Here is a 13,460-nt window from a genome sequence, read left to right on the forward strand (position 1 = left end):
CAAGGTGAGGTGCAAGTATTGTCCTCAATATGATTAGTGATGTTTTCTAATGATTTCTAATGCTAATAGCATTAGAACATTTGTAAGAGCCATATTAGCAAAGAAAAAGCTACTCATCCATTAGTCTAGACTCTATACATGAAATGAAGGCCTTGTTATCTGTTTCATAACCATCAATGTGAAGGATGAAACAATTTTGCTGTGCAAAGCATTCATTCTTCCACTGATCCCATGCTGAAAAGGTGACCTCTCTAAGGATGGCATGTGCTCATTGCTCACCAGAGCAATAGCTGCCACTTGTCCATGACTATCTGAAACTAAAATCAAATTAGTAAAGTTGCTGACTTCGCAGAAAAGGTAGCTCTGCGTGCCTTCTGGTATTATAACTGCACAGAAGTGAACACCCAAAGAACACCTTCCAGTGTATTAGAAATTACTTTACAACTTCAGACATATAAGTTAAAGCCAATCAGGCTGTATACATAACATAATGCCAACATGCAGAGAATGACATTCATTCTGAAATTATGTCCTTACCTGAATCTCGGTGTTTAGATATGAATTGGGAATGAATCCCTTTTTTTGCTTTCTTCTTCCTGGCACAGTTTTTTGTCTGACTACAAAACTTACCATCCCATCTTCTTTCTTAGTAAAATTTGTCTGTCCCAATGAATTCCTAAGCTAAGTCTCGTTTGTGACTCCATGGCAGTACAAAGACCAAATAAATGCCAGCTTTAAAAGACACATAGCATCATGGATCCTGTTGCATGTGCAGGATATACTGTGTCAGTGTAGCCTCAGAAATAGGATCTTATTCAAAGACTGGTTATGAGACCACAGGCTGCAATTGTTTACATGCATGCTTGAGGAAAAGCAGCCACTGCACACATGCTACTGATCCCACAACCTCACACAGCCTAACCACACTGTATGCTTTCCCTCCACCTGTTAAGACCTGTACAATATATACGTCTGCACACATCCAGCATGTAGTAGCAGACTCCTAGGTACCAATTAGACACTTCCTTATAGCCCAGTTTTAATACATGTGATGCAAAGGACTTTGAAACATGCATTGAAGAAAAACCAGAGTTATTCTAGATGTATTGTCTGTGTATTTTATTGATCAATATACAAGCAGATACAGCATGTGTATGTGTCTGGATAAACATAGGTACACAAAATGTGTATGATACATACAACAAACAAGGCCAGATTATCTGGTCTTGCAGAGATCTTTGGTCCAGCACAGAACCTAAGACCAGGGTGGAGGCATACACAACCTTCAGAACTGTAACACTCTGTTCTTCCAGCTGCCTGAGCCCCAGGGCACCCTCTGTAATGCCAATAGGCATCTACTTGAGAGCTAGTAATAGAGAAGATGGTTGCTTTTATCTTCCCACTGATTATTCTGTTTTGATGAAACCACACCAGGTCAAACAAATCTTTGGGACCCACAGGCTGAGATTTGCAAAACCTGGGTAAAGACTAAGAAAGAGCTCAGTAGGAGTCCTTGTTTTATCCTTTGCCCACCCCCACACCTGCTGTACTTACACATCCCTCCAGTATCCTCCTCTAACACCACCACAGAATCAGTCAGAACCCACCAGTATGCTAACAAATGTTTTCCACAATAAAAAAAAATTACTTCCATTTATTTGTTATTAATGTATTTTATAAGATAAATGGTAAAATTGGCCAAATTGGTTATCAAGCACTTGGCTGTGTGTTTTACATAGGAAAGCACACGTGTGAGCTGGAAGAGAAGTGTATTCCCACAGTGTATTCTGGGAAAAACAAGAGGTATAGTTACCAAATTTCTGACTACATTATATTTTAACTTTTCAGGCTCGTGAAAACAGAAAAAACACTGGTGATGCAGCTCTGACAGGCATATTTTGCTGTTAAAAAGTAACAAAATATATTTTAAGCCATATTTTTTACCATAAAATACTGTCAGTTAATAACCTAGACCTGAATTTCTTCCTCTGTTGCAAGTTCGTAGCTTGGATCAATAAGACGTGTTCCTATCATTTTCCCATCAGACACTACTGGAGAAGCAGAAGGTGTCTGTATGGTAAGTAAAGAGAGAGTAGGAGAAAATCTGGGGGTCATAGTTGTTGGAGGGTATCCATGATTATGGATAATAGGAGGATAAGGGTATTTATTAAAAGCTTGCCCTGATATTACATTTGGCATTCTTGGGGGCACTGTCCTTATGCCAGGCTGTGCTACTGAAGTTATCAAGGGAGGAGGGAAAACAAGAGATATCTTCTCCTGAGAGAAGCTGTGAATGTGAATATTTTCATCTTTCAGTTCAGCAATATCATTAAACACTGAGGCAAGAGGTTGAAATCTGGGTTCGCAGCTCAGCACATAATCCCAGTTATAACCACCTCTGAGATCCTCATCTGAGGTGCCAACAGTTGCAAGCAAATCATACCCAGAGTCTTTCCTATCTGGCATCAAGACATAGTCTCTTGTGAGATCTGTCATTATGCCTTCCTCTTTTATTCCAGTTTTCATAAGTGTTTGAGACAAGATTTTGTGTGCATAGGCTGTGTCACAGGTTTCTTCCCTGCTTTCCCCTCTAATGGTCTGCACATTCTCCATGCTTTGCATGGTAGCTGTGACATCTGTTTCTCCAGAATGATATGAGAACTGATCAGACTCTCTTGGGATCCCTGAATCTGGCATCTGCAAGCCATGCTCGCTCAGTGCTGAGCCAATGCTTTTTCTGCAAGGACACTCATAGATCCGTTTGATTTCCTCGTCCTCTGCAGTCTCTCCTTCAGCAGAACCATGGCCACTGGAGTCTGAATGCCTGCAGGAGACATCATCATCCTTCCCCTCTCCGAGTCCTGCTAGGCTCAGCCATTTTGCGATAGCACCCATGGGAAGCATACTGCTCTCAGTACTTTGGATTTTCTGGCAGTCCTCGTCTTCTTTTATTGAATTCACATCAGCAGCTGAGGAGGATACTGGGTTTTTTTTCACACAAGCATTCATCCGATCTTTCTGCCTAAGTCTCAGAGTAAGTGTGATAAGACTGATGGCAAGCAGCAAAAACAACATCAGTGAGATGGAAACACTCACTGTCAGGCTGTGTGCTGACACTGTGGGATCACTCTCAGGAGAACTGGAAATATTTACAAAAACAGTGCACGCTGTGAACCTTGACATAATTTTGGGGCTATGAGCTCTTACCAACAATTTCAGAGTATCATCATTCCTTTTGATGCCATTTTTCCTTCTGTGAACACTCTGAGTCAAATAAATATTGCCACTGGTTTGATTCACAGAAAAGAATGGAGAAGGTTTTAGAAGGGAGTAATGAACAACTCCATCCAGTCCACCATCACTGTCGAATGCTGTCACTCTACCAATCAACTGGCCTGCTTCATTCTTGTCAGGGAGATTAAAGAAATAATGTTCTTGTGTAAACACTGGGTCAAATTCATCTCTCCCCTCAATATCTATCTGAACTGCAGTCGTAGCCAGTGAATCGCCTCTGTCTTTTGCTTGGATTATGAGACAGTACCTATTTTGACTTTCATAGTCAAACATTTGCTTTGTATGAATATCTCCTGTTAAAGGATCAATGAAGAACATGCCATGGTCTCTAGCAGCTTCACGATGAGCCAAACATGAAGACTGAATGGAGTAGGTAAGGTGCCCATAGGAGCCTTTATCAAGATCCAATGCACAAACAGCACACACAAAAGAAAACGTAGGCAGATTTTCACTGACAGTGCAGCTCAGACTGGGAAACAAAAAAAGCGGGGCATAATCATTGTCATCTAGGACACCAACAAGAATAACAGCAAAAGCCATATTTTTTACATCAGTTCCTCCATCTGTGGCTTGGATAACCAAAGTGAATTTCATGGTATCCTCATAATCCAGCGTTTTTGTCAAATTTACAGATCCTGTTCTACCATCCAAGCAAAAATGCCCTCTGTCATTTCCAGAGATGATAGCATAAGTGATATCTGCATTAGTGCCTGCATCACAGTCTTTTGCTGAAACTTCAGTGATGTGACTGCCTATGGGGATGCTTTCTTTGACATGAACATGATACTCTGGACTGCTAAATACTGGAGGGTTATCATTAACATCCAGCACAGTTATTAGCACTGTGGCAGTGGAGTTCAAGGAAGGTGTTCCACGATCAGAGGCAAGGAGAACCAACTGGTGAGAAGCAGCTGTTTCCCTGTCAAGGGCACTGCTCAAAACAAGACTGCCGACAAGTTTGTAGGATGTTTCCGACCCCATGACACTTGTTTGTATGGAGAATAAATTCTCAGCATTGCCACCAATAATAGAGTATTCAACAAACGCGTTGTCACGTGTCCAATCGCAGTCAACGGCTGAGAACAGGAGGACACTTTCTCCAACTGAGGCATCCTCACTCACGCTGAGATTGTACAGAACCTTTGTGAAGCGAGGGGCGCAGTTATTGACATCTTCTACATGTACCTCTAAGGAGGTAACAGCACTCAGAGGGGGACTGCCACCATCTGTGGCCTCTATCAGGAGATGAATAATGGAAATATTTTTCAGCTGCATAACTGGTTCTGTGGCAAAGAGTGAACCTGAAAATAAAACAGAATTAACAAAAGCTCACACTTCACAGGCAAGTAAATGTGATTCCAAAAGCTGATTCTAAACAGCCATATTTGAAAATGACCCAGCTGTAATGGCTGTACACAACAAAATAACTCTCTTGCACATGGAAAGTAGTGGGTCAATGTCTGGATGGACATCAGTGACAAGTGACATCCCCCAGGGGTCTATACTGGGACCAGTACTGTTTAATTCCTTCTTCAGTGATACAGACAGTGGGATAGAGTGCACTCTCAGCATGTTTGCAGATGACACCAAGCTGAGTGCGGCAGCTGACATGCCTGAGGGATGGGATGCCATCCAGGTGGACCTGGACAAGCCTAAGAAGTGGCTCCATGAACCTCATGAAGTTTAACAAAGAGGGGTGCAAGGTCCTGCACATGAATCAGGCAACTTTTGATATCAACAGAGGGTGGGGAGGAAGGGATAGAGAGCAGCCATGTGGACAAGGACTTGGGGGTATCAGTAGATTAAAACCTGGACATGACCCATCAATGTGCACTTACAGCCCAGAAAGCCAATTGTATCCTGGGTTGCACCAAAAGCAGCGTGGGCAGCAGAGAGGAGGACATTATTCACTCCATCTGCTCTTGTTAGAGCCCAGCTGGGGTGCTGCATCCAGCTCTGGAATTCTCAGCAAAGAAAACACATGAACCTGTTGGAGCGAGTCTAGAGGAGAGCCATAAAAATGACCACAGGACTTGAGCCCCTCTCCTGTGAGAAAAGGGTGAGATAGTTCAGCCCAGAGAAAGCTCCAGGGAGATCTTATTTTGGCCCTAAAGAGGGTTTATAAGAATGGGTACAGACATTTTAGTAAGGCCTTTCATGATAGGACAAGGGGTAATAGTTTTCAACAAAAAGAGGGTAAATTCAGATCAGATATGAGGAAAAAAATTTCCAGTGAGGGTGATGAAACATTGGAACACATTACCCAGAAAGATGGTAGATATGCCCCATCCCCAGAAACATTCAAGGTCAGGTTGGACAGGACAATGAGCAACCTGACCTATTTGAAGATGTCTCTGCTCATTGCAGAGGGTTTGAACTAGAGAACCATTAAATATCATGTCCAAACTATTCCATGATGCTAAGAAATCATAGCTAATGCTGTGAAGGCAATACCTCCCCTCAATGATGTAGTATCAAATACACATACTGCATTTAGACCAGAAAAAATACACATGGTTTGAGGACAAACTGAGAACTCCAGTTTTTGATGCGATAGTTCCCCACTGATAATGGCAGGTTTAGCAAAAACACAACGGACTTTGGCCACCACAAATTTCCAGAACTCAAGTCATCACTGGTAACAGGTAAGAAAGCAATAGGACTTTGATTTATACTTAAAAAGCTGAAGTAAGAAACCATGCAGACTCACCATTCTTGTGATCAATGGAAAATCCCTCACAGGAAGAGAGGATTTTGTAGGAAATCATTCCATTATGTTCAGAATCTCTGTCTATGGCAGAGAGTGTCAGAACAGTGGCATCCATAGAAATGAGCTCTGGCAAGTTCACCTGACATATAAAATAAAAATAGAGCTTAATAAAAGATTTTAGAAATTAAAAAAATTTGCCTTTATTTGATCTTATCAGTAAAACCCACACAATTCCCAGCTTTGGAAGAAGCTTTAGCTTTTTCTTCTGGGACAAAAACCAGAAAGAGCTGAGATATTGAAAACTGTGCCTTCAATATGGCCAAAATTCACAATAAGCTTTAAACAGTAGTAAAATCCATCTAGTGCATTATGACAGCAAGTTCAGAAAATAAATGAATCACTTTTTTCAAGAGTACAGTTATGGACTGCAACTAAAGGCTTTTCCCCTTTCTTTCAAAACCCCCATCATTTCCATACATGGAATACAGTCTGTAGTCTCTGTCTGGAGTACATGACTGAATGCTAAAAAAGCCAATATGTGAACCCTGAAAACTCCAGCACTAGGGCACTTAATCACCACTGGATTATTCCTAGAATTTAACTTTTCAAACTGCTTCCTTTTTTTTCTTCTAAGAAACCAAGAAAGTCCATTCCCTTTTTAAGAATTTTCATTGTTTCAAGTTTCATACAGACTTTTGTGACCAAAGTTTCCTTCCACTTTATAAAACCAATTTCAAATGAACAGTATGATATAGCAGCTACCTCGTCATAACTTGAAGTGTTAGTTTAAGTAATTTAAACAGAGAGATTATATGTATATAATAACCACATACATATATTAAACTATATATGAGGAGCATAAATACGAAAACACTTGAAGGAACAAAAAGGGTAAAAATCCAGGATGATGAATAGGGAATTATACATATTGTCAACCAAAAAGAAGCAGTGCATCTTACTTGCCAAGCAACACATCAAAACATCAGGACTGTGGAAAGAGAAGCTCAGTAGTTTACATTAAAATAGTAAATAAAGCTACACTGTTTTGAATCAATAATAATGCTCCCTATAATGTCTGCTCCAATCTACAAAAAAAATTTCTAGCACTGGCACAAGCAAGTACTTGCTTAAACTACTCTCCAAAATCAGACACATATGAGGATTGAGGAAAATAAAGGTCTAAAAATCACTTAGAGTATTAATAATGAATTTTTTCCAGAATGTAGATTTACTACTTTAAGTGGAAAATTTACACAAATTCTGTTCACTCAGGCACCCAATAGTTTCACAAGTGCCTACAGTTTGTCCCAGAGGTATCTAAGTGACAAAACTACTGTGCCTGCACATGCTCAGAGGTAGAAAATTCTTTACTAGGCCAAATGTTTAGACTTATTTCTTTACTAAAACTGTCTGAGACTTACAAATGGAACATTATTAAAACCAAGTCTTCGGTGGTGTCTCATATTTTTGGCTCTGAGGACATCTACCACACACAAAAAACATCAAGTCAAACAGCTCAGTTCACAGGATTGCCGAATGGCTGGGGCTGTTGGGTACCTCCAAGGTGCAATCTTTGGTCAGAGTAGGATCACCTAAAATAGGATCACCATGACTACATACGCCTGAGTTTTAAATATCTCCGGAGACAGAGATTCCCCAACCTCTCTGGAAGACCTGTGCCAATACTTAGTCACTGTTAGTATTTGAAGGGGGAAAAAAAAAGGTGTTTCCTGATGTTTAAACAGAACTTCTTGTACATCCATTTATGCCTACTGTCTCCTGTCCTGTCACTGGACACAGCAGAGAAGACTTTGGTTTGTCCATCTTTACTTGCCCAGGCTAGTTTTTACACAAATTGGTAAGGCTGAGCCTCCTCTTCCTGAGGCTGAAATGTTTCTTCATGTAGAGGGTGGTCAAGCACAGGAACAGGTTTCCTCAAGAGGTGGTCAATGCCTCAAGCCTGTCCGTGTTTAAGAGGCATTTGGCCAATGCCCTTAACAACATGCTTTAGCTTTTGGTCAGCCCTGAAGTGGTCAGGAACTTGGACTAGATGGTGTTTGTAGATGCCATGAATCCCAAACTATTCTATGATTCAATGATTCTATTTTATGTATGCTCCACTTTCCTTAACCTCCACTTTTCTTTATGGCCCACAGCTGTCCATAGTGACTAAAAGATTTGTTTTCACTGTTGGACAACTTCATTTCTACAACAGTACCAGTTCAAATGCTTGTCCAGGAGTCCAAAAACTGAGCTCTGTACCCTCCTCAGTCTCAAGAGATGTTAGGAAGGTCAAAACTCATATCCTTCACTCCCTTGGTGAGTGCTATTGCCATAAGGCAGCATTACACATTGCAAACTGTATGTGCATCATCTACCACAAGGGCATTTGCTACACCTCTGTGGAGTTGTGTAACTGAAAATGAGGAAATTCATGCCAAAGTAACTGGGCCAGTATAAGGTACTGACTTGTTTAGCATTTTCTCTCAGAAGAAAGAAGTTCTCAACACTGGACCCTGCTCCCCAGACTGGACTGGATTGTATCCAGTATTGTATCCTAGTAATGACTGCATGCTTTATGAGCTAGCATTCACACCACTTGCTGTCTGAAGACAGAAACCACAAACATTGAAACTGAATAGTTTCCTCAGCCCTTTTAGCAGAATTCTTAGGAAGGGGCTGGAGGTCCCTAGAAGGGCTCTGCTCTGTTTCTGCTCAGTAATAGTTGGCAGAGACCTTTCTTCTCAGTTTTCACATACATTCAAAGACAAATACGAACAAGCACTCCTACTATTTATCATCCTATATAGAAAGATACCACATGCTGATTATTCATTTGCCGTGTTCCTACCTGATAAAAATCTTGAGTAAACATTGGAGGGTTATCATTGATATCCAAAACAAGGATGGTGAGCTCTGCTTCTGTTTGATGCACAGAATCTGAAACTATGATATGCAGCGTATACACAGCAGTTTCTTCAAAATCTAATGGTTCCACCACTGTGATGACACCAGTGTGTTGATCGATGGCAAATTTCATTTCAGGACTATTATCATAAATAAAACCAAACTGAAGTGCTGGCCTTGAGTCTGCATCACTTGCTGACACTTGAGTCACTATAAAACCAGGCAGGGCATCTGAAACAATAATTTTGAGAATAAATCAGAGTTAAAAGATAAAGTTACAATTTCTAAAGATTTTGCGCATTTTGTAATATTGGCCCTTGGATATATGTAACCTTTCTGTATAGCTTTTGATGTATTTAAACTGTGTGTTTTACAATAATCACAATATCCAGAAAAGCTATGGAAAGAGTAGTGTATTTCTTCAAAGGTATGTGCTGTATCCCAGTTTTAATTTGGGTTTTCTTTAGACTTTGCCAGATCCAGTGCAGTCATAACAGTTTCTTCACCAGCAGCAGGAACCTACATGGTTTTCCACAAGCATTTACTGAACAATGCCACAAGAAAAGTCAAATTATTTTGAAAAAGTCAATTATTTAAATGAGGCATTAGAGACCCTGATCTGTGTAGAACCAGCAAATGCAATTCCAGAGTTTTACAAATGAGGAGCAGGCCACTAGAGAGAAACAAGGCCTTCAGACAGACCTACATGGCGCAAAAATATGAAGAGATGAAGGTATAATCCTACGAGACTGAGAAACTGGATACAGACAGCTTTTGTCATGGGCCAATTTGATAGTACCAGAGATTGCAAACTGAGCCTATTAGTGATCATTTCACAAAGCCTGGTGCTAACAGAAGCTAAACCATTTCTCATTTGCATGCCTTGGGCATGAAGCCTCAAAAATACTGTGCCATGTCCTAAAGCAAGCGTTCTTAAAAGAATACAAAATACTAATTAAATAACCTGTAGTTTACAGTCACTGTGCATCCATGAATTCTTACTTGTCATTACCAGTGGCATGTAAATGTAGGAAAGACTAAAATATACCAGAAAAGACAAACTTGATATCTTGTGTTAACAGGAGTACTGATGTTTATAAGTTTTTTGCTGTGTATCTTAATGCATTAACATATAAGATGCCTGTATTTGAAAATTACAGGCCCAGGAGTCAAGCTGTGCAGATGTGGAGCTAATGTCACACAACACACAAGATGCATGCTGGGATGAGAACTCAGGAGGTCGAGTCCTTCTCTTAATGATCATCAACTGGATTTAGCTACAGAGTTTGAGTAACAGTTCATTCAAATGTATAGGAAGTATTTCTTTCATCACTATGAAGTTCAAAATGTCTCATTTCTAGCAATACTGGTTTAAACACCAAACATTTTTATTGGAGAAGAGCAGAAATCAAAGACATATGAAGAGTACAATACTGAAAATGAACAGATTAAAGTTGTATTTCTGCAGATTTTTCCCTCCTCCTAAATAGCCTATGGTTTTATTTCAAACTATTCACAATGTATAAAGATTAAAAATAATGACTCTGAGAATAAAAGCAGATCAAAATTTGCTTTGATATTTCATCTTTAATACTATCCATTATGATTTTTACTACAGTTGTTTGGTTACACAAATCACCAAAAGCACTAAATCATTATCCGAGGATTCCTAGGCTTAGGAATTAGGAAGGAAACTTAGCCGTACTTTCACACTTACTTTCTGGGACCTCCACTTCACCTAGTGGTTGGACAACTGGAGCGTTGTCATTAACATCTAACACTTGTATCCTCACAATAGTTGTAGCAGAGAGTCTGGGGTTTCCTTTATCAGCAGCTTGTACAACCAACCTACAATTAAAGGAGGCACTAATTGTCACTTTTGATCAGAAATCACTGAATTATCCAAAACAATTATAAGCAGGGGAAGTTTTAAAACCCCCAAAAAATAGCCATTTCTGTTCCTCACTGCAACTCTTAAATTCCATCTTTCTTTCTGTAAGGTTGACTGTGCACTGTTTTTCATTTTGCAGGAATAATGTCCAGGAGATTCTACGTGGCAAAAGAATGGTAAAATCATACAAAGAAAGGGAAGTGTTCATCTGTACTCATTGAATCCAGTTTCATACCAAATGTAAGTGGTTAAACAACTCTTTCAAATAAGACACAGTTCTCTCGTTGGTAATTCAGAGCAGGAATAAAAACCTTAGCACTAAATTATCATTTGCAGGAACTAGACTCTCCTCATTGTTTATAAAGGGACAAAAGGGATGTGGAAATTGGAAAATACAAAAACATCCAAAATAGTATTCAGCCAGAATGCCTGCAGACACAGAGTAGTCCTTCCATTACATTATAAATGCAAGTGATAAAGTGAAAACCCCGAATACATGTGCCATTTGACAATAGCAAATTCCCACTGATTTTAGTGGGATCAGAACCTTGCTGACAGATTAGAAGAGTTTTGACTTTAAACTTCCATTTCACATCTGCATAAGGATGGGTTGTAAATTCTGTCAACAACATTTCATTTCCACAAACAATGTAGCAAAGAAAATAGTGAGCAGCAACATGATAAACATGGATAAAAGGTTTACTCTTTGCGGGAATCAGTTTCCAAACAATAAAAAGCAAATGTGAGCTGAGATTATTTGGAAGACTTTACCACTTCCCAGCACGGAAGATCCCAGAAACTAATTCAAAGTTAAATCTAACTCAACAGGTGATCTTAAAAAAACAAAAAGGGAAAAAAGTAAACAATAAACGAGGCTAAAGGATATACAGGCTAAAGCTGAGCATCTCAATCAAATGTTTTATGTACTAACAACTGTTTTCATGTTGCTCCACATTTTTTTGCCTCCTCAAAGATCTCTTAAACACTTCATTTCTCCATTTTTCTTCTAAGTAACAGTTAATAAGTGTCAAATACATATTTTACTTCCTAAATGTTCACTTGACAATATGGATTACCAAGGCTGTAACTCAAGCTGTGGCTTACAGCATTTCCATTCCTTAACCACACCAGCTCTACTCTGGATATCCTTGTGGTTTCTGATCCAACAGAAGATAACTTAAATTGCAGGCTAGTATTCAATCAGTGACCATGAATAATTCCATATAGAAAGTGTATTTTTTCTAGAATGAATATTGGTAAGGTATACATATGGAAATATTTTACTAAAAATAATCACTTTCTAAGGTTTCAGGAAAAAAACCCTCTCATAAAAACACTTTAGCCAAGGCATTAAAATTAAGGTTCTGTCAACACTTTCATTATAAGCCCTGTTGTAAGGGATTTAGAACTCCTGGGGATGAAAATGTTCAATTCAGATATATAAACTCCCTGCAAATTAGAAAAAAACAACAGTAACATTTTGACATGAAACAGGAAATAATTTTGAAAGCTTCTTTTGCTATTCACTTTTCACCTAACAATGTACCGATTAATAACTTGCTTTAGAGAGCAGGAATATGAAGCCACAGATTCCCTGAACAAACTGTCAAAGTCCAGAATTCTAACATAGATACTGAAATAAATCACTCTCCCATTTAAAGAGCTATATGAGAATTATTATGCTCCCATGTTCAACATTTCACCAACAGTAAACATCCTTCCTTTGAAGGACTTATTCCAGGTGTTCTTCTAAAGTATTAGTTACAAATAAAATGTATTATTTAAATTTCTGAAAATCAGAATGTATGTTTTTGATTCAGTGAAAGACTGAAAAAACCCCTCCAAATTAAGTGTCACATGTATTAAGTTAAAACAAAGTATTTTGGGGACATTATTATCAAATCAGCCTGGTATTACAAAAACCCCACATACTCTGTCAATATTCTTGGATGTGGTTTTCTACAAGTTATTCTCATTCATAAGAATTCTTATTGGATATTTAAAACTTTCAGATCCCACAGGACAGTAAAACGTGCAAATATTTTAACTGATACCACAATCAGGTGGGGGAAAAAAAAAAGTAACTTCTACTGGCACATACACAGAAATAATACTTTCTGTGGAGATTGCAGTACTTAAAATGGGTCTATTAATGAATCTTGATAGTAATATTTTCTCTTCAAGGTGCTATTTATTTGTTTTATAATTCCAACTATGGAATGACCCATAAAGAAAAACTGTCATGTCCACTTGACCATATATATTCAGAGGTTCAGAAAAACTGGGAAAAGATATTACTTAGTACAAGAGAGGTTATAGATAGAAATGGTTTTACAAGAGTCTTTATCACAATATTTACTAGAAACTTTGAACTATCTACCAAATAAAAATGGGAACATATCCCTATTTCTTGGACTTGATTTGAGTGTTTTAACTGTGTCTTTATAAAGTAGATTTCCAGAGAAAGAATGGCTGTACAGTTATTTAGAAACTAAAATCCAGGAACTGTCATTGTTGCTATAGTGAATAATCGCACTTATATCAATAAGTGTTGTCATTGATTAGACTAGACTATATTTCTTTCTCTAAATTTGGTAACTACACAAGAATCTATAGGACAAATGGGCAGCTTTAGAGCTGTTCTCAGTGCTGTCTGGC

General features: G+C 38.8%; 1 protein-coding gene across 1 annotated transcript in view; it reads right to left on the reverse strand.

Moving 5' to 3' along the window:
• Positions 1-1,169: 1,169 nt before the first annotated feature.
• The window catches only part of DCHS2 (dachsous cadherin-related 2), a 55,104-nt gene continuing 42,813 nt past the window's right edge, over positions 1,170-13,460 (reverse strand). Inside the window, exons 15-18 of the mRNA XM_039700320.1 lie at positions 10,629-10,759; positions 8,856-9,142; positions 6,005-6,143; positions 1,170-4,595 (exon numbers count right to left, since the gene is read on the reverse strand). Coding sequence (XP_039556254.1) covers positions 1,969-4,595; positions 6,005-6,143; positions 8,856-9,142; positions 10,629-10,759 — 3,184 coding nt within the window. The 3' untranslated portion in view covers positions 1,170-1,968. The remainder of the gene's footprint in view (positions 4,596-6,004; positions 6,144-8,855; positions 9,143-10,628; positions 10,760-13,460) is intronic.

The sequence above is a fragment of the Passer montanus genome, unplaced genomic scaffold (genome assembly GCF_014805655.1).
Source record: "Passer montanus isolate IOZ18808 unplaced genomic scaffold, ASM1480565v1 scaffold14, whole genome shotgun sequence".
NCBI lineage: Eukaryota > Metazoa > Chordata > Aves > Passeriformes > Passeridae > Passer > Passer montanus.